The 23,326-nt window shown below is 40.4% G+C and overlaps 1 protein-coding gene across 1 annotated transcript in view; it reads left to right on the top strand.

Annotated features, from left to right (window-relative positions):
* Positions 1 to 3,685: 3,685 nt before the first annotated feature.
* LOC126176211 (trypsin-3-like) overlaps positions 3,686 to 23,326 on the top strand; it is a 49,995-nt gene continuing 30,354 nt past the window's right edge. The window contains exon 1 of the mRNA XM_049923356.1: positions 3,686 to 4,078. Coding sequence (XP_049779313.1) covers positions 3,686 to 4,078 — 393 coding nt within the window. The remainder of the gene's footprint in view (positions 4,079 to 23,326) is intronic.

Genomic DNA, 23,326 nt, shown 5'->3' on the forward strand with positions numbered 1-23,326 from the left:
TATGAAAGAAATTTCTGTAGAAATGCAGTATTAAAAAATTTATTAGGTGGTAAGAAAATGGATTGACTTCTGGACAGTAATGTCCGAAATTTCCGCACAAAAATGTTTATTTTGTCCGTGATAGGCAAAGAAAAGGTACTATTCAGTTTACATTTGAACTATTGGCTATTTCCTTCCAGTTCACAATTCATACACACATTTCACATGCACAGCAGCCAGAAATCTGTCCAAACCCGACCTGAATTAAACGAAGTTTTCACAGTCATTAATCTCACCACAATTATGAGTTATTCCAGTCAGTCCTTCTTCTGGATTTCTAAAAAAAACCTGCTCGGAAAAAAATGCTCAGTGCTCGAATACTGAAACATGCCACGCAGATACTATGAAGGCCAATATTTCACACGCAAATTTGTGTCCAACAGATTTAGACAAAATCTCTGAAATTTTGCCAAGCAGCCCCCAACAACAACTGCTATCGACTTAGCGACTCCCTTCTTCCAGCCTCACTCCCAGTATAATTATCAGGTAATGAGCAGGAACCATCTCAATTCTGATTAGCTGACTATACTCGCTGCCAATCAGATTGCTCGCTCATGATCATACTCACGCCAAAACTGTCCTGCACAAATCCTTACACACAGATGCATTTGCATCAATCTGACATAGAAATATTAAAGTAATTTTTAATAAACGAAAACGAAAAGACAATAATTCTGTAAATATTCTTTACATACAGATTTTACTCCAGATGACTATCTGGTTGCTCTGTTACAATAGTAATCACGCCTAGACTTACGTCATCAGCAAAATTAGGTAAATCCCCTAGGATCATTTTCCCACGACAGGCTTGTGTAACTCTTGCAGGTTACTTTAGACAGTATATAATGCAACATTAAAATCTGACGAATGTCCGACATACACACTCTCATTTACTCAAATTTACTCCCACAACAATATTAGACAGAAATAATAATTTTATATGAAGATATCTATTACGTAAATTACGTATGTAGACTGTGGACAGTTGGGAATGTGGGTCTCACGGGAAGTGGGCAAGGGATAAGTCCCTGCAGTCGCGCTATTCATCTGTGTCCTCAGTGGCTCAGCTGCCGGCACAGTAGCTCAGCATGTTCGGTCAGAGGGTTAGCTAACCTCTGTAATAAAAAAACTGAGTGAACGGATCAACGAGGAACATGAACGGGTGTCACCGGACGTCCGCCCTGAATGAATTGAACGAACAATGTAGAACAAAATGAGATAAGAAAAGATGGATAGAGCGTCTGACATGTAAACAGGAGATTCCGGGTTCGAGTCCCGGTCGGGGCACACATTTTCCGTTGTCCCCATCGAGGTATATCAACTACACCTGTCGGCAGCTGAGGGTTTCAATTAATAAAAATTTTGTCTGATTTTTATATTATAAAAACGAAAAATATTTAAAGATTTAATATGAAAATCTGAATTAATTAATTCTGCACAGTGAGAGTTCTGTTTATGCTTTTTTTAAATTATACCAAAACATAAACTACTATTGTTCCTAACTGAGTTTAATTCCCTAAGTGTCGGTTTTTGACTTTTCAAGTAATTTTTTCTATCTCTGAAACTATGATAGTTACATCGTGAAATTTTTATACAATCTTCTCCTGAATAATAAAAGGTAGTGTACCGATTTTGAAATTGATTGAATAATATTTAATATCGTTTATTTAGGTTCTTATAGGTGGTGAATGTACGTGTTCAGTAAGAGACATTGAATAGCTTTCCCATGGCAGGCAGTGCCAGGTGCACATGTGTCTCACGAGTAGGCAGCTAGATGTCAGCCCCCGAAGTTACACGCAGCAAGCTATCCTAAAACAAACGTTCGCTTGGAACAACGTGGGACGCTACAGTAGGAGGGGGTTGATGTCGTATGCGGAAATGGGAGAGTTCTGTCTGATGGGGGTAACTTATCCAAGTACTGGAAACTGCGGGCGAGTGGCAGGACAGAGATATCGGCGCGTTGAAGGACTGTGGGGAAGAGGGAATAATCAAAATTGGGATCGTTGGTAATGGAGAAGACCTCTGAGAGGTGGGAAGCAAAATGGTTCACCTTACTGAGGTTGTCAGGGAAGGGGCCGTTGTCGTGGAGAAGAGGGTAATGCGGGTTGGGATGGCTATCAGTAAGGCAATGGGCGGCAGACCAGTACTTGGAGGAGCTTGCAGGGAGGGTGGAGTTGAGGCATGTACATGTCTGGCATCAGTTTCAGCGTTTCTTTGGTGTAAGGAAGTTCGGATGTGTCGATGTAATTTCCTGTGGCGGAGGAGTGTATTCTGTCCACGGGTATGGAGGAAGGAGAGGTAGAGCCTGTGGGATCACGGAGAAGAAGGAATGCCTGTGGAGGAAGAGTAGGGCAATTTGGGTGGATGAGTTTGGTGGGAACATGGGCCTCCACAGCGTCAGGTGTGGTGGAAGGTGAGGAGGTGGGTTCGGCCTGTGGGGCAATGGATTCCTAGTAGGCATCCCAGTCAACTCGGTGGTAGTCGAAGTCAGACATTAGAGGGGCAGCTGGGTGGGGGCTGCATCATGCAGTCATCACGTCATGGATATCTGGTACAAATTTGTTCTCCTTCAAATGTATAACATTGTATTAAATGGTACCTCAATTTGAGGAAGCATTTTGGAAAAAAAATGCATCAATTTCTTTGTAATTTTTTTAATAACCCTAAGCAGGTTCAAAAATATTCAAAATACTTTTAATTTGCTTAGAAAGTGTGCTGAACTACCTGATATCAACAAAAAAAATCTGTAAAACATACACATTATAAACAGTGCCTGAAAGAAATAGGTGTTGATTTTTACATAATATAGAGCTGGAAAAGTATCCTGTATCCTTAAATGAGAATACTTGGCCCGAAATTGCGTAAAATGTGAATCTGATGCAAGCTGGAATACAGAAGAAAAGGAACTTATTCTGTTTTACGTTGTGGGCTTATCACTAAAGTAGGTCTGGGAACCAGCAAACGCCATGATGAAACGAGAACTCAAAGAATACAGCTCAGAAATGTGCGCAAGCGTATGCCAGTATCTTGACCACAGCTGGAACACATTTAAAAAGACGGAAGGATTAACTCGCACAGCAGAACCTCCATTCCTCATTGAAGGAAAATCACATCAGGCGATAGTGATAAAGCGGATATTTTCAAAACAATTCTGTTGGAGATACGTCAACACCCAAGGGATACAAACTTCAAATAAGAGCGTGAACAGCTCGTAAACAGAAGCCTGGAAAACCTACTACCCACCCAAAACACCCCAGCTGAAGAGGAATCAAAACTTAGAGCTACAATGACGCAAGAAGGACTCGAACAATCATTACTAAAATCAGAAATTCGTACAGTCATTCGCTCATAATTAAAGGACCTGCACACGCTTAACGACAAATCTCGTTCAAGTGTTTTCCGTCTCTTCTTGTCATTTGGAGATCGCTATCGTTAAGAGTTGTTACCTGAGTGATCGTATCGTCTGTGGTCATAAAATGACGTATTCCTTAAACCCGAAGTGTCGCTTTCCGTGATGTAGCCTCTTAACTTGGTAGTTGTTCTTGACTTGTTTGCGCTACAGCAGCGGTCGCTTTGGAGTGTGTCAGATAGCTGATAAGAGCGGCTCATATAACAATCGTAGTGCTATGCAGTGCCAGCCAGAGAGATGAAGTCAGCCATTGCTTTGTTCCTGCTAGCTGCCGCGTGCAACGCTGCGCCCTCCGTGAGGCATCGCCCCCTGGGACGCCGTCCCGGCGGGCGTATAATCTCTGGTGATCTCGTGGACATCTCGCAGCACCCGTATATGGTCTCGTTGCAGTATCTGAACGAACACGCCTGCGGCGGCTCCATCATAAGTTCCGCGTATGTGCTGACTGCTGCACACTGCGTCTATGGCGTCGGCTGGAGTTATTTCTCAGTTCGTGCAGGAAGCTCCACGCGCAACAGCGGTGGGACCGTGTACGAAGCCTCTGGTGTTTTCTTGCACAGCGGCTTCAACCTCGCCACGGGAGAGTACGACATCGGCTTCGTCGTGTTCTCCGACCCTATCTCATTTCAGGTATGAAAACCAGAATATCTTACGATCATTTCCAGACTCTAATGAGGTAACGTGTCTGCCCCCCCCCTTCCCCCCGCCTTTTCATTAAACCGTTACTGTGGTAATTTGATTATGTTTCGAGTGTATCCAACAGAAAATATAAGATTTTGAATAAGGCTGCCATTTCCGAAGAAATCTGACACCGGTTACAGGGAAGACGTGTTCAACAAGCTGCTTTAAAAAATAACTTGTTCCTCTCCTAGCACTCTGCTGCTATTGTACTTTATGTTGTCTCAGTTGACAATTAGTGCAATCGCTCGCGTGAAATACTAATAGGAAAGGGGTATCATAAGGATCGGCTAGGCCATAACAGCTCATGCGTAATGATTTAAGATAATTAATAATTACGGTCACCAGCCCAGTAGGGCATTTACTGCTCGATAAATTAGTAATGGCCTCGTGAATGCTGCCAGAAATAACTTAAGATAATATAATATAGTTAAATGAATTAATTAGGAATGTGCTATGAAATACACGACACTGAATTTAGTAGAAGTGTAGCTCGACAAGACTTACGGAACCTCACGCTACTGGTAACTAGATATTTGCAGTTCTGAGAAAACATAAATTAATTGAAGTTTAATAAAATAGTTTCTAATAGAATTCTTCATCACTTTTGAAAGTTAATTGGACTGGAAACTAATCATGTGCTTGATTATGGGAATTGCAACATATACCGATAATGAACTTTGAACCAAGCCCATGCACTCAAGGGTAATGACATTCAGAAATTTTTATGTGCAACTGCTAATTAAATTTTATTCTAAAACTCAAAGTGAACAGTGCCTCTGATTGTTATGCAAGAAAAGAGGCGTTTCTACCGGTTACATTTAACTAACTTTTAAATAGAAAAGCAAACTGACAGACTTGTAATTTAGTTATTCAGTTCTTTTCATCCACTCAGGACACTCGGATTAGCACACACAGGAAAGGTGTGGACCCTAGCTAGGTTACAATGACTTAGGTTAAAGAATGTAGTAGGAAAATGTTATTGTCACACTTATTTTTGGAAAATGATCAGAATCAAGTCACTGGGAAATTTCTCACAGTGTCTACACAAAGCGAATGATTGTATAAAATCTTGCAGCTTTTTGTAGTCGTCGAAATGCTGTAGTCGGCGTAGGCGACAGTGCTCCAACAACTCCAACTTCGACGAGCGCACTCGCATTAACCACAGCAGATGTAGGGCCACGATCTCGCTGTAATAGGTGTTTCCTTAATCTGCTCGCACCCGCCATGGAACAGTGCCTCGCAGTATATTATATTAAGTGGCTTCACATAACCGTAGCCACATAGAGCACGCCACTTGCGCGTCAGACTTCTTCCATCACTCAGCCCTCAGTGAATGCCCTCAGTGAATGTCTCTCTGACGTCGCGTCTGAGTGACCAGAGACTGTGCTCTTCGCCTAGTTGTTACTCTTTTATCATTGTCAGTTACCCAGTATCATTACAATGTTTGATATTAAGAAATATGCATTATATAACACAACATCTGACGTATTAACATTTCAAATAAATACAAAGCTTATTACAGTTTTACATAATATAAAATAGACAGTAGATAAGCTGGCGAAAACTTATGTGTCTTTTTGTATTCTATGCATCAAAAGATCAGAATCTGTGACTTTACAGTTAAGTAAGTCTGGCAACAGACCAGATAAAAATTAGGTAGCATTACAACTACTGTTGCAGACATATAAACAACCCAAAACAAATTTGGTACCATGGCAAGGCTTTCTATCTCAACATGGATTACGCAAAACTGGCTTACAGAAAATTATAGTAATTCCTTAACAAATTAACGAATTTATCATTATTGATACATCCTAAGAATGGATCACCACGAAACAGACAGAAAGCATAAATGAAACTTTCATTATATCTTAACCATTTTTCTATTACTAACACCATCGTACTAATTCATGAAGGTTTCATATATAAACATAAAATTAAAGCAAAAGTTATCGTACAATGTATTAAGTTAAGAACAGAGGAAGTAATTTATCAATAAACAATAACCTTAGTGCGGAAAAATCCTTTGTGTCTAAGGCCGCCGGCAGGAGTGGCCGAGGGGTTCTAGGCGCTTCAGTCTGGAAGCACGCGACCGCTACAGTCGCAGGTTCGAATCCTGCCTCGTGCTTGGATGTGTGTGATGTCCTTAGGTTAGTTAAGTTTAAGTAGTTCTAAGTTTTAGGGGACTGATGACCTCAGATATTGAGTCCCATAGTGCTCAGAGCCAATTTTTTTGTCTAAAGCCAAAGACTACAATAGAGCTCAAGCTTATCTCAGTTTTCAGAGAGCAAGGCTATAAATTTATTATTAGTGTTGAGGTTCAGGTCTTGTTTGCTATTAGTAAGCTGCCAGAAGAGAAGCCGTTTACTTAATTTCGGTACAGAAGGGGTATATATTCCTGTCATGGTCATGGTCATGGTCATTCATCTGCAGTGTATGGTAACAGAATAGATAATATGTTGAAAAACTCAAAAGCATAAGATCTGATGAGAACAGTTCTGTCAAACACGGCCATTCAATAAAATGTTTTTTCTAGCGATCTTTGCTCATGACGTTTTATTTAGTTACCAAACAGTAGAGGTAATTCCCAACATTATTCTGACTTGTTTCTTAAAACTGGAAACTATTAACTTCGATGATTTAATTGTCACTGCTTTATCAGGTAAAAAGTGAGTAGTGAAGGAGAAAATAAAGGATGAAGATCAAAGCTACATGGAATTAAGGATTAAAAAGGGTTAATTGCGTTGCCTGATAAGGGAAGGTTCTTTGTTTCTCTCTCGGTTCGAGACAATTTTTCAAGCAGTCAGGAAGTTCATCACAGTGTACACTCCATTGCACAACTGATGAATCATTGTGGTCACGAGAAATGAAAATATACTTTTACCTTTGTTCCACAAGTCCTTCTTGCACAGATCTAGATTTCACTTTCCAACAAGTCCATCTCCAGAGCACATTGTTTCAGCGATGTTATTACACAATAATGTTCTACCATCAATCGAATTATCTACAACCAACACAGAATGTAAATTATAGTTCTGAGTACACTGAACATCAAACACGAAGGAAATAATAATAAACAATTACGAATGTTACAGCATACGAATTACAACGCCAGTTATCAGTGCACCATGTTAGCATTGTTTATTACAGAACATAGAGGACGGAAATTTATCAATGTTTTTGAGCTATTCCCACAATATTTCAAGATGGTATGTTACTATCAAGTACATGAACCATAGAGTGGTACTACACAAGATTTAGGGAATCAGGGGTTACCTCTTCCACTATTTCAGCATTATGTAGAAAAGACAAGTTAGGAAATCGGCATGCTAATTCAGTGCCAAGGACAGTCCTTTTTATGTTTTTCGACTTACAGTATTTCAACTGCTTTGGTGTTTAATCCAAGACTCAATGTACTTAGAAATATATCATAGATTCTTTGCTGACTGTGTATTCATCGCTCAGAATGCAGTTATGACACATCTGAAATACTGCAACACAAAAGAATAGTATAGAACATAAATTGCAGTTCGTTTCACATTTCCTTACATTAATAGTGCTCCGTGGATACCACAGAAAGTGGCATCTTGGAACAGAAACAAGTCAAAGACATCCATGTAATTTAAGTACAATACAATGTAATGACTTACACTGATGAAGATTATCTGTTATAGTGCTAGTTATAACTGCAAAATTACCTAAAATATTAAATTATGAGTTTCTATAAAAATTCTCTTTAGTGGAGTAGAAGTTGTCCAATAGAAAGCTCTTTTATTGAATCGTAGAATCCATCACATTATCTACATTTCATTTAAAATGCTCCTGCAAGTCACTGAATACATGCATCCCCAACTTAAGTTAACACCTTGAAGACTTTTGAGAGATATTTTTGGTCCTGTTGTATTATATACGATGTATGTTGTGAAGAAATTGTTAAAATAATAAGTTTCTTTGAACAGGTCTTGGCAGGATATTCCAAAATTGAAAGCAGGTATCACTGACATACCATTCTCCTTTGTTTAAAAAGATATTGACCCTTCAAGTTCAGTATCCCCAAAAAATAATTAGATAACCCATTACAGATTGAGAATATGCAGAATAAACTAGCTTCTTCAGATCAAAATCACCTATAGTAGTCATCATGCATACTACAAAAGTAGCTGAAAGTATGGCGCACCATCAATCCTAAGCCATCGGTTTCACAAAACACGTTGTGCTCTGTATGTAATTTCAGCCTCTTGACACTTCCTTCTTTTTATTTCATTATTTGAGTGGTATAGTTCTTGGAGTTCTATCAAATTACCGAACTGTGTGTACGATCTCGTCAAAATTTTCAACATTAATTTTTATGAGATCTGATAATGCAGACAAATTGTTATGGAGGTGTAGTGATAAGCTGAATGATATCAGACTTATTTTGGATGGTGTTTCTTAGATCTATGAACTGTCTACTGTGTGGATGAAAAGTTAGTGAAAAGTGGGAAAAATGGACTTTTCTTGTGATAAAATATATACACATGATTCTTAAATGACCATAAAATACGAAAATATGAAAATTCTCGCTAACATATTGCAGTGTACAGTCAGGGAAGTGCAGTACATGGGTGCAGAATATATTACTAGTTCTTGCTCATAAGCCACGAATATGAAGATCGTATTATTGCAGGCCTACAAATTAATTGTACTCTTGCGTTCGGTGGAGCTGTCTGGATGAACGTAATTTAGTAGTTGTAATCACCTTTTACGAAACTAGTGACGGGAATTCGGTTCGTAGTCCTGAGACACCTAGGAATTTGGTTCACTAGGAACGCATTGTGGACGTGAAAGTCACAAACATTTCATGTAAAAGCTTTTTTCTTAGGATAATTAATTTACTTTTATACTAATGTGTCTGTACTGAGCGTAAAAGATCTTTCCATAGATATGAATATCGAAACAATTTAATATTCTTATTTTTACTGAGACATCACCCACTCTTGTTCTGCATCATTTAATTAAGGAAGACTCCACTCCTGTAAACACACACACACACACACACACACACACACACACACACACAAATGCTCTGTACTCGAAACAAATGCGACAAATTATCTATGGCACAAAATTCGTTGGATGATTCCATAGATACTCTAAAACTGTCTGTCACAAGACTTGAAAATAATACAGCATAGCTCTAAACAGAATTATTTGGCACTGCTTCAGAAAATAAGAGAAATTTGCGAAAAAACTTTCAGTAACGTTCATTTAACGTGGAGTATTTATGATTACATCTATTTATTAATTTTGATTCCATTTCATCAACCAGCCACTCAGGAAATCTACTTAGACCACCATGATGATATCAGCGTTATAAAATCCAACGTCATTTTTTATGGTGCTGCAGCTAGTTACAGGCGGAATGGTCTTATTTCAGAACAATGACGTTTTTATTCTTCGCTGAGTATATGTTGTTTAAAGATTTGTGGTTAGCTAAAGCTTTGTGTTGTACCAGAACTAGGAATCAAAAATGTGTCATTTTCCATTGGTGTATGCAGGCATACATCATGGACTGACTCAAAAATTAATACAGATTGCTAGATATGGACAGAATCATTTGACTTGTCCAGTTGGTTAAATGATCACAGCATCTGTTACCTCGGTCTGTCATGCATAAATGTACGCCACATATACTGTTTTTCCACTTCAGCCACTATCTTGTGCATAATTTTCCTCTTGCCTCATTTACCTTCATAGTCAGTTGTATATTCCTGTGTGACGAAAAGAGTGAGCTACTTCTGGTTGAATCATGCTGTGGTGACAAGCTCCTATCATCCCTCGTTACTTACTGTTATATTGACATTTAATAATATTACAATTGTTACTACTACTTCTTCATTTTTACTTTTTCTACCAATACTAATTACTAACGCTACTACAATTACAACTTCTGATTCAAGACCCATGATTCTATGCCATTACGACACCTGTCTCAACTATTTAAGTTTGTCAACATCTTAGCATCTGTCAGTGAACTTAATAAAACCATGGTATGATGTATTTCATTGTTTCAGTTTCATAGTTGTCCAAATACAAATTATTTGGAAATGCACAGTACTGTTCAAAGATTGCAGCTGACTTGTCATTATGTCCTGCAATAAGTCGCCCATGTCATCTGATTCGATATTATTTTACTGAAGCCATTGAGGAATGGATCAGAATCTATTTTCTGGGACAGGAGCTTGTCGAATGTTTTGTTACGCATTACCTTCCTCCTTTCACATCTGTTACTGGTGTAAGTGGCCATACGATTACCTTTCTAGACCTACTTCTACTGTATATCTATTCGCTGCAAACCACTGTGAAGCGCATGGCAAAGGGTACGTCCTAATGTGTGTGTTATTATGGTTTATCCCGTTCTATTCCTGTATGGAGTACAGGAAGAATGACAGTATAAACGCCCCCATGCAAGCTGCAATTAATCTAATGTTCTCTTCGTGATCTCTACTGGAGTGATACGTAGGGGGCTGTAGCGTATTCCAAGAGTTGTCATTTAAAGCCAGTTCTTGAACCTTGCAAGTAGGCTTTCTTGAAAAACTTCACGTCTGTCTTCAAGAGTGTGCCAGGTCAGTTTCTTCAGCATCTCAATGACACTTTCCGGTGGGTCAAAGAAACCTGTGACAATTCGAGTTGCCCTTGTATAAATGCCTCCATGTATGCCGCAATTAACCTAATCTTGTCCCCACAGTCCTACTGCAGAGATATGTGTGGTGTTGTAGTATATTACTAGACTCATCATTTAAAGCCAGTTCTTGAAACATTGTAAGAGGCTTTCTCAGGATAGTTTACTTCTATCTTCAAGAGTCTGCCAGTTCAGTTTTTTCGGTATCTCAGTGACACTCTCCCATAGCTGAAACAAACCTGTGACCTTTCGTGCTGCCCTTCGCTGTTTACTTGCAACATCCCCTGTTAGTCCTATTTGATATGGGTCCAACACATTTGAGCAATATTCTAGAGTACGTTCCACGAGTGATTTGTAGGCAATCTTCTTTGTTGACATATTGCATTTTCCAGTATTCTGCCAGTAAATTTAAGTATGTCAACTACTTTATCCAGAACTGAGCCTATGTGATCATTCCAGTCCTTATCTCCACAAAGTGTTACACCCAGGTATCTATGTGAGTTGACTATTTCCAACTGCGACTCACTGATACTATACGTTTGCTCGTTCTGTGAAGTGCTCAGTTTTAAAAGCTGTCAGTTTCTGCACCACACTGAGATCTTACACAGTGACAGTTATTGAACTATATGGAAAAAAACATAAATTAGTTACAAACTACAGCGTGCACACACTTTATTCGACACGTAAAAGTCACTGCAGATATTCGAATTTAAGTTATTACATGTTCGATACGCCTGCCACTATTGGCGATGATGTGGCGCAGATAAATAGCAAAAGTCTGCATGACCCGCTGAAGTGTCGGAACATCGATGCTGTCGATGCCCTTCTGGATGGCTGTTTCTGCTCAGCAATTTTTTTGGGTTATTGCTGTACATCCTGTCTTTAATATAGCTCCACAGAAAGAAGTCTCATGTGTTCAGATCCGGAGAATTCAATCGAAGACCTTTCCAGTGGCCTCTGGGTACCCCAGAGCCAGAATGTAGTGCTCAGAGTGAGTGATCCTCCAAGGCATCAAACACTCTCCTGCTTCGAAGGGGTCAAGCTCCGTCTTTCATGAACCACATCTTGTCGAAATCAGGGTGTTTCTGGATAATGGGGATGAAATCATCTGCCAAAACCTTCACGCACCGTTCGGTAGTCACTGTGCCATTAAGGAATATCGCACCGATTATTCCGTGACTGGACATTGCACGCCACACAGTCACCCGCTGAGAATGAAGAGCCTTCTCGATCGCGAAATGCTGATTCTCATTCCCTCAAATGCGCAAGTTTTGCTTAGTCACGAAACTATCTAAATGAAAGTGGGCTACGTTGCTATACCAAACTCTAATAATTTCCATTATGCCCTGTGAACAACAGTGTAGTTTGAACGTCCTAACGGAAACTGTTAAGGAGTTATGACGATTCTATTTGATATTGTTTAATAACTGTCACCATGTATCAAGATCTGACTGAAAATTTATTCAGCATTTCTCAGACAGGACTTCGTTATAGAAAACTGCATCATCTGCAAAAAGTCTGAGGTTACTATTAACGTTGTTCGTAAGCTCATTAATATATAACATGAACAACAAGAGTACCAACACATTTCCTTGGGGCACACTCCAAGTTACTTCTACGGCTGTCAATGACTCTCTCAAAAATAGCTTTCTGTGTTCTCCCTACCCAAAACTTTTCATTCTAGTCACAAATTTCACTTAATATCCCATACGATCGTAAGCTAGCCTTACTTGGTTGGCATAAAGTGCAGCACAGCAACAATATACAACATAGGCAAAGCGATAGCTCTATTGTTGGGGTTTCCATGGTGTTGCGACCAGGAATGGAAATAGCTACTAAAATTGTGCTGCTATCTGGTACAAGTAACCCTTTACTTTGTAGCAGTCATTTGGAGTCCAGCAGCACCATCAAAATACAGGTACTTTGCCAGAAGAGGAGAAGACACGGAGACGCCAGCTGCAGCTGGAGCCGCAGGTTTGATTCCCAGCTGGGCTGTCTGCCTCCCAATGCGTTGCACCCCATGCACAGCAGCTGCCTACTGAGGACATGGTGGGCGCATCTCTTGCTGCTCGCCTTGGCCACCTGTGTGCGCTCATTTAGCACGGAGTGGCTGCGTATGCAAGACCCCAGTATGCACTGCTGACATCAGTGCTGTAGCTCACGCAAAACAAATGCGGGCTCAGTATTGGTTGAAGACATTAGCAAAGCAGGATGCCAGCACGAGCTGCAGCCATTTGGATGGACACTGGCTACCAGCCGACTGACTACACGTTCACTTCTGTGGGGCAGGTGTGTGGTCGCTTCCTCACCACGTCGCAGAATCGACGTGGCAATTGGAAATAAAGTGTTAATTCCGGCAGCCACTTCTTGGACCCTATCGGCCTGCCGTCCAATCTCGCCCACGGCCACTTAACCCCCGTCAGCGTTGCTACCTAGGGTTGGCTATGTAGTGGTGTCGTTCTGACGTCGTTTCAGTGGGTAGCAGGGTGTGCGTCGTCCACACAGCACGATGCCTGGACCACGGTCGTCAGTATCGACATAGAGGTTGAGTGGAGAAACTGTTTGTTACTTTTTGTGTGTGTGACAGGCATAAATTCCAACAGTGAGTGTCATCGTAACTTTAAGGTGACTTTGTATAGAGCAGAAGAACTGGCTGATCTTTCTGAATTACGTGGTAAGAGTAAAGAGCAATGTTTAGAACCTGTGAGGTGTTCATAATGTAATCTGCTTGGGCATTCTGCACCTTGTGCTCAATCTGTTGATGTAACTTCTTTTACATGTCGTTGTTTGGGTCATGTTGGGAAGCAGTGTGGGCAATGTAGATAGTAGATAATAAGACTCAAGGTGTAATTTTTTCTTTATTTTTAATTTTGTTAATCAGTTAGTAGTTATTACGTATTTGTATTGCATGAGAATGAAAAATAAATTTGTTTTTATAGCAGAGACGCAGGGCGTCACTGAGTCAGAGGCAGTTCAGGCATTAATTAATGAGGTAGCGCGATGGAGAGCAGAAAATATAGTATTGATTAATAAGCTTGTAGATAGAGGTGAGGAGTTTGCTTTGCTCAGGGTACCGAACCTTGTAATAGGTCCAGCTGTCACTAAGCTAGTTATTCCTTTTTCTAAAAGATTTTATCAGGATCTGATGTCGTTTGTGGAGGAGCTGACAAAGTCGGCGAGTATTGGGTGTTGGTCCGATAAACAGTTGCTGCATGTAGGGAATCTGCGTTTAACGGGAGAGGAGAAGACTTTCGTGAAATATACAGACGAGTTGAATAAGGTGGAGTAGTTAGAACTGTTGTAACAGGGACTTCTGCAGAGGTGTAATAAGCTGAAGAATGCGAGATTCTTTTGGGAGCAGTTGTGTGCTATTACGAAGCGGTAATGGGATCTCGTGATTTTCAATCATTACCTCCGTCTTAAATAGTAAGACTTTAACAGATGTGTACCCCATACCCAGCACCATAGAGCCCGTTGATAGCTTGTGGCAGTACGTAGTATGGATTTAAGAAGTAGATACCATCAGTTTTAGGTATTTCGGGACAGATTTTTCGTTATCCTGGGACTATTACATCTGATGATGCTGTACCTCGTCTCCTATCTTACAAACTTTGCAGAATCTCTCCTGCGAACCTTGCTAGTTCTGTAAGGTTCGCATGAGAGCTTCTGTAAAGTTTGGAAGGTAGGAGACGAGGTACTGGCAGAAGTAAAGCTGTGGGGACGGGGCGTGAGACGTGCTTGGGTAGCTCAGATGGTAGAGCACTTGCCCGTGAAAGGCAAAGGTCCCGAGTTCGAGTCTTGGTCTGGCACTCAGTTTAAGTTTCATATCAGCGCACACTCCGCTGCAGAGTGAAAATCTCATAATGTAGTTACTTTGTATCTGAAAATACATTTGACTAAAGTCTGATTTAATTTCCATAAAAATCTCTGAGATGCACCACGAATAGTGCTACTGACTAAGGGTTGCTATTATTAGAGCATTAATAGTCCTATATTAAGAGCAAAAATTTACTAGCAAAGTCTGGTATATGCAGGGTGTCCCAAAAAAATACGACCAGCTTTAGGGGCAGGTTCCTTATACAGAAACAAGAAAAAAAATCTACTAATAATGGGATCTAAAATACATACTTCAAGAGCTATGAGCACTTGTTGATCTTTGATACTATCGAGCCGATCTCTTCTACTACGAGGACTTTGCCTTCCATATTTTATGAGTAGGTAATATGGACCAAACCAAGAAAAAAGGTCCAGTGATCATGGGGACTAAAATGGATATTTTAAGAGCCAAGACCGCTTGTTCATCTTCACTAAATTCTACTGAACAAGTAACCATAGCTCTTAACGAATGCATTTTATAGCTCATGTTTACTAGACATTTTTGTCTCGTTTTGGCCCAAACAACCTCCTCCTGATGTTATTTCTTGTTTCGGTGTAAGGAAACTACCTCTACAACTTGTCGGTGTTTTTATGACATCTTGTGTAATTATAGAAATTTGCAGAAACATTTTGTCACTCCGTACTGGGAATACAAGTAAGCTGGAATACATGTTTAACCTCAGATTTGGATCTCAGTGACTAACGAAGGCCGCAAATTGTTAATAGTATCTGTATCACTACCACTGTTATCTCAATAAGAAAGTTTCTCATATATTTTATCCCTTGCTTAAATATTTTTTCATTATAGGCGTTGGCTTAAGTAAAGTTATAAAACATAAACTCTACTTAAATGTGAAAATGTTACATACATAAGATGGATGTAATTTCTGACAGCAATATCCAAAACATTTTTACACATGATTCTAGTAAATCTAATTCGAACGAAGTGTTTGCTACCAAACTGATCCGTTGTCCAGCCATGTGTGAATGGTGGAACACTTGATGTATGATGCAGAAAAAAGCGGAAATCCACTGGATAAAACTTTACGAAGTACGCACAAAAATAAAATTAAATAAAATGGTTCAAAACATGTGTTTTATTGTTTCACTTGATCGAATATTAAAACGATAACTGTTGCATGAGTATTGGGAATTTCTTTAATTCTTTTTCCTCTTCTTCTCATACTCCTTTGCCTTTCCTCCTTATTTTCTATGGTGGCAGTACTGTTATATGGGTTGAGGCCTTGTTAGTGTCAGTGGGTGGCTGGATACTCTTCCTGATACTATACAGCAAAACTCCTTTGGCGTCCCAGAAAACGGTGAGTAGCATTTTACCTGCAGATGGAGTGCTTTTGAACTTCTTTCGGAAAGGTGATGACATATGTTTCCACTCCATGGATGCGGTCTTCGATTCGGGCGTGTAATGGTGGACTCACGTTCCATCCCCCGTCACCATCCGAAACAGAAGGTCATTCAAAAATGGTTCAAATGGCTCTGAGCACTATGAGACTTAACATCTGAGGTCATTAGTCCCATAGAACTTAGAACTACTTAAACCTAACGAACCTAAGGACATCACACACATCCATGCCCGAGGCAGGATTCGAACCTGCGACCGTAGCAGTCGCGCGGTTCCAGACTGAAGCGCCTAGAACCGCTCGGCCACCGCGGCCGGCGCAGAAGGTCATTGCCAGCATGGTAACGAACGAGCTGTTCCAGGTTGAACGCCGAGCGTTGTTCCATGTGTGTCGCGCTCAGTTGGTGGGGCACCCGTTGTGCTGACACCTTCCTGTATCGAAGAATGTTGTGGATGATCTTGTGAGCTCGCTCATGTCCGATTCCAAGTTCTGCCGCTACACCATCGATGGTGATACGCCGGTTCGCTTTAATCATGTCATCCATCTTCCTGACATTTGCATCTATAGTGACCGTGTGCATCCGTCCAGGTCTCGGTATGTCCTGCCGTTGCTAACGTCCATCATTGAATTGCTGGCACCATCTCCGCATCATTTTCCTCGACATAATACCTGACCCATACACCTCAACAAGCTGGTTATGAATTTCTGTGCCTGATACTCCACGTGCCCATTCATAGCGGATAACAGCTCTTACTTCCGCCTTTGACCACGACTCCAAAACGCACCTTCTATCCATAGCTTCGGGAAAAGACCGAGCGTCTGGCCTCCCCTTTTCACTGCCACTGCGACAGCGCCATCTGCTTGATCGCGGTCGACCTCTATCCAATGGTGTATGGGTGTCTTGCACGTGCGCGTTCACCTGCCGTGTCATCTTTCGCCCATATCGCACGACTCTGCCCACAGTCGAGAGGGGAAACTTATTTTCCAACTCCCCCTCGTACATACATAAATTTTTGTTGCAAGCTTAAGGACTTGTAGAGGGGACTGAGTAAATAATATTTTGAATAGGAAGCCATGTCCAGAAATGTACCGCTTCCGTTCTACGACGGTTTCAGTTGAGTCGCTCGAGGAACTGAACTGGGCTTGCCGCAGTACAATTATTAGGTAACAGTTCGAAAGGAAACATAACGCAACATCCATTTATCACTTCTGTTTGTATTAACACTTAAACATTACGTGTTTACGTTATTCCAAAACAAAAAAGAACCCAGCATACTGTGCATACAGAACAGTAATGATGCATTACAACAGCGGCTCGATGTGCAGACTTCCAACGTTATTACAGACCTTGTACCGACGAAGCAAGTTCTAGTACACACTGTCAATCCCACCTGGTCCCTCTTTAATTTCTAGAGCAGTGACCAGTGGCCAGAACTCTTGCAAGCAGATCTTTCTCTGTCTCTACACGAGTCTCGTAAATTAAACATAGCATACGACCCCATAAGAAGTAGTCCATTTGGGTTAAATCCGGCGATCTCGGCGGCCACACTATTGGACCACCTAGGCCTGTCCATGTCTCACCATACTGTCTGTTGAGATGTCCCTGAATGGCACGTGAGAAGTGAAGGTGGTGCACCATCATGATGAAACGATATACGCTGACGGACATTCAGTGACACAGCTTTCAAGAACAGATCACATACGCTTTGTAAGAAGATCAAGTATGCAGGAAGGAGGTGTGACCCAGTGACATGACCGTCCAGGACACCTGCCCACACGTTAATATCAGACCGCTGCTGAAATCCCTGCACCTGTGTCACACGACAGTTTTCGTCTACCCAGACATGTTTTTTCGCAAATTCAGAACACATTCTCTTCGGAACTTACATTTATCTGTGAGCAGAACTCGAGGTGGGAACAGAGACGTGTCGATGCAGCGGTGCAGGAACCACGTTCAGTAGGCAATAAATTGTAGAAAATCGGTTGGATCGTAGCGAGGATCCTTTTCAACTGCTGCGGATGTAATTGTTGCTCACGCAGAACGTCCCACGATACGACTATCACACCCGTTTCAAGCGCAATTGTTCGAGTACTCGTTGACGGATTCTTTTCAAGGCGATGCAGAACATCATCTTCAAATTCGGGTGTGCGGCATTGCCATGGAGCATCACAATTATGCCTTCTCACGGTGAAGGTACCTCTTTCTCGGACCCGTTGCGTAACTTGGGCAAAAAGTTTGTGCGATTGGGTGCTACGTTGTGAAAACGTCCGTGATACAGCCGACTAGCAGCTCTTTCGTTACCTCGAGCTGCGTCGTACACAAGGAGCGTGTCAGTATATTCCGAAAACTCGTACCAAACCATGTTTAATGTATCGGAGACTTAGGCAATGAATAAGTGTCGCAGCAAGGTAGACGTTGAGTGAAATCAGGTGACCGTCTGACGTAGTACGTGTCATCCTGTTTACCCTATTGCATAGCAGGACAAGCACTTCTGAGACGTTTCTCTTTCTCTCAGCGGACATGGACGCATTGCATATCTGAACTGAAAATGGTTTCGTGTTCAAAATATTATATACCCATTCTCCTTTGCAAGTCCTAGAAGTTTGTAACGGGAATTTACGAACACCATGCACACACATACATAAATGCACATGCACGGTGTTTGTTTTAACCTGAGACAAGTAAATGACTCGAAAACGATGCATCGTACAAAAAAAAATCTAGGTGAAAAGTTGATTTTTGTAAAGGGGGCATTGTGTTGCAACTGGCCCCTTCCTAACCAATCCTCCTCCGTGGGCAGGGTCAACTTTGTATTTTCAAACGGGATTCCACTATTTTTATTGCGTATTCGCATTCTAAGACAAAAAATACATATGGTTTACTTAAACCATTATTTTACATTCGTGGTAGATGGCACTGTAATCGACAAATCACAGATGTGCCTGTCTTTATAATTAAGAACGGATGCATCTGATTCTACATTTCATTTACGATGTAAAAGTTAATCTTTGTGTTCTAACGGTTGATATTTACGTTCGAAACTGATTTTAGTGTTATAAATTTGGCTGTACGTTACAATACGCTTAGCCATTTCTGTGTGTGGTTAGAAACTATATTTAGGGTGATCAAGGAATAACGAAGTGGATGCTATAGTTTTCTGTTCCCATCAAGCCGAAATCAAACACCCCAATGGTGAGAGGCAAGAGGATTCACCGACATCGAAAACTATTACATTCACGTCCTTGTTCCTGGATCACGCTAAACGTGGTTTGTACCCAGACATTGAAACGGCTGGCCATATTGTACTGTACAGTAAGATTTGGAACACTTTGCGATGCCACTATCCGAATGTACTGTAATATTTTTAGACCATGCGGCATCGGACTTCTGGAAAGCGGCTATCGCGTGTAATAAGCCTGAATAGCCTTGCTATGTAGTTCAGACTACTACACGGAATTACTGAATAAATATTGGCGATGGCGTACAAGAAATCGAATGTTTAATGAATTCTGATTTTCATTAACAAAAATAACCTCTTTGAAGTGACTGTACAGAATGCACTAACTGGTGTACGTTAATCACCCCTAGCAGGCGAACAACATTTACGTAACACAATATACACACACATATGATAATCACTTGAACTTGCTGTTTTAAGTTAGATTCATCTACACCAACCGTCAGTAATGATTTTAATGTTACTGAATTTGCATTGCACTGAAGGTACAATGAGTACTGTGGTGGCAATAAATTCTTTAATTGAATAATCAATGAACACTATAGAACTGATGGTTACTAGAGATGCCAAAAACATTACTTTAGAATCATTTTGTTCTAATGAAACTGAATGAGTTTTTACGTTGATAATGTACTGAAAAGCCACCACATCGAGTTGAACTGTAATTAATGTGGCACAGTACCTGGCGTCTTCTGTCAGTTGTATAATCCGGCGTTTGTTGGACATTTTCGGCGTTAACTCCGATTATATCCACTTGTTGCATTAATACGCCGATACTCACGTAATATAGCCTTCTTACTGGTATTGCTGCACACACAGTGATGGATTTGGGATAATAATGAACTATTTTCTGTAAATAATTGATGACACTCATGGAATGCACTTTGAATCACAAACTTATTATTTCACTGAGACATTACACTGTAGAGAACTTGACTTGATAAATACATAAACTGGTTCGCTACGTATAAATGTATTTGTTATGGCGGCGGTATAAAATGCACTGTTCATAAAAACACTGTCGTACGATAACTACTAGTTCGTTGCTTGTGCTGGCGTGAGCTCATCAATGGATCTCCTCATATGGTAGTAAGATCACATTCCAACATTAGCTGCAGACACTGGTCACTTCATACCTTGCTGCTGGTCGCTGCAGTCCGTCGTAAATTACGCAGACTTCCACAAGGCATGCCATGTGCTTTTTGAGCTGGAACAGCAACTATATCGCTCACTAGCCGTCTCCATCGGAATGTTGCATCCTGCAAGCCTTATTGTCCATTTAACTTGCTGACACACCATAAATCCAGTTCGTGTTTGTTGTAAGCTCACTTTTAACTGTCTATAAGCAACGTTACTGTACCGTACTAAAACCGTCACTTTCGCACCGCGTAATCTCTGTTCTGCACCTGAACAGTTCCAGAACACATCTCTCTCTCTACTGCCAAATTCACGCGCCAACCTGCATTGTCCGCGTTCTCGGGGATTTTCCTCACATTTAAACATTGATTTACACTATGGCAAGTTCTCTATTTACAAATAGACATACCATAGCATTATCATATTCAATTACAGTCATTATATATATTAAACTAATATTAAATTAATATTTTACTATACATAATAATATTATCCTAGTTTAATGCTTCTTTATTTCGTCGTCCGAGTGCAGCACTATTCAGATACTGTATTACTCGTAGCACTATTTCATTTGACTGCCACCATGTGGAAGCACCTGTGTTTTTGTTTGCGCAACTATCCAACAGATGGCATGAGCGTTCACTTATTCAACTGCTGCGCCTTGGCTATGCTTCGTTGTGGCATTACAACTTAACTGAATTCCAAACATAAATATCAACTGATTTGATCCATTATAAATGGTTCTGAAAGCCTGCGTCTGTGAAAACGATAGATTTGTTTATAAATAACTCATCTGCTACCAGCCACGATTTTCTTTATTTTATTTTTTGCACGACATGTTTTGGGAAATGATTCGCATTTTCAAGTGCGTTTTTTGTGTTTGTTATTTCATTCCTACGTGATGTTGTCGATGTGTGAGATTCTGCTTCATTTCGTTGACTTTACTGCAATATATAAGAAAACACACGATTTTTAGTTGGTTGTGGATCTTTTTGTGAAGTTAGTGGGGAAATTTAGAAGAATTTGTACTTACAGTTTCCTTATGGTCCATTTGTGCAGAGTCTCACACACACTACCATCACACACAACTTGTTGTACACTTTTAAACATCGAAAAAATTTTACACAAACAAGTTACACAGATGTTCCTTCAAGTAGGCAAGAGAGATGACACTATAGGTCTTTCACAGAGAATGATGTGTTTCTGTACAGAGATTATTTACCTTAACAATTTTGATCATAATTTACATATGTCTATTTTACAATTGTGATTATTTCTATGTGTTACTATTTTTATTTAAGTATACTATCGAAACATCTGAAGAAATTCACTGATTCATTTTCAAGTTTTTCGTTTAACATTTTATCTTCATATTTTCTGTAATGTGAATATATCTCCAGTTCTTCTAGCAAATCCAGTTTATGTCCTTTATTTAGTTGGTGGAGTACTTTGACATTTTGCTCTATTTTTCCAAATGGGTGTCCTGTATTATGTACAGTCATGCTCAAAAGTATCCGAACGACCTGAATTGCATTTCGCCTGATTCGCATACAACCCACATAACGCAGCTACCTAGCAGGTCCTCTAATCGCTCTATGGTACAGTCGTTTGACTATTGAAAATGGTTCCAACAAGTCACCACTAGAAAACACTACTCTGTATCGCAATAACTCGAGATGTAAAGTAATACTACGATACTACAAATATCAGGGAACACCTTATCACAGGTAAGACTGTGCTTAAGGCTTGTGAGGTCACATTTATTACAATAAATGACATACCTGAAATGTTACCACTCTCATTATTACGTCAGATAGGTAATGCACGTAGTAAGTTCGTCGTATTCATGATTTCCTCTTCAAAGTCACATACCGTACTTATTATTTAACACAAAATGACATTAAAAATTTAAGTTATTCACGAGCAGCTAGTTGGGAATATGTATGAACTTCTAATGACACGACGAACCGTCTCGTTCTGCATATGGATTCAAACCCACGTCATGCAGACTAAGCAAAGATTTGGTGACTGACGGAAACTAACAGTCATTCCTGATTAGGCATACAGAGAGTGATATACCTCGATTTTAGACAGTATCAATTAGCAAATACCAACTTTAAACTGCATAACGCAAACATTTTTAACGGACCCGAATTCCTACCCAGCTCCTATCGTCCCTGTTAACGAACTACGAGAGATGTTAAATATTGCTTCTTAACAAGTAACTTCTTTGAAATGCCGTGAGGTAAAGCTTTGTGTTGGACCAGGGATTCGAACCCAGAACCTAATCGAATAGATATCGAAGCACAATCAACTGTGACATATCGCATTTTCTCGGCAGTAGCTAGATGTTTTAACTGAAATGACGAGACGAAACATTAATTGTTTCCTTCCAAAGACTCCAACCCGGTACCTATCGCTGTTATATTCTAGAGGAAACGAACGTTAAATATGGGTTTGTTGCACCAGCAGCGACATGTGAGCATGTTTGAACTAGAAATAATATGACGAAGAGTTCAGTGCTGACTGGGAATAGAGCCCCACACATATCGTTGTTGACTACACGCAAAGAGACGTCAGCTACCGAATTTTTCTCTACCAGCAGCTCGGAATAACATCTTGTTGAACTTACAGTGATCTCGCAAATAGTTCTGTGTCTCACTGGGAGTCAAAAGCGTCAAATATCGTTAGTGCTGACAACGGATGAAAATACATTAAAAATCGAAATTATTATCCACCAGCAGATAGGTGTTCTCATGCTAGATCTTGATAATACATAATGAAATCTTTAGTGCTGGGCCAGGATTCGAACCCATTCACGCGCAATATGTGGAGATGTTGAGGAATCTGCAGTTTTGAACAAACAACAAATTGTAACCGAGCTGTATTGTCACGGAGGAAACAAATTCCGCGTTAAGGGCGGTCT

The sequence above is a fragment of the Schistocerca cancellata genome, chromosome 3, assembly GCF_023864275.1.
Source record: "Schistocerca cancellata isolate TAMUIC-IGC-003103 chromosome 3, iqSchCanc2.1, whole genome shotgun sequence".
Classification (NCBI taxonomy): Eukaryota; Metazoa; Arthropoda; class Insecta; order Orthoptera; family Acrididae; genus Schistocerca; species Schistocerca cancellata.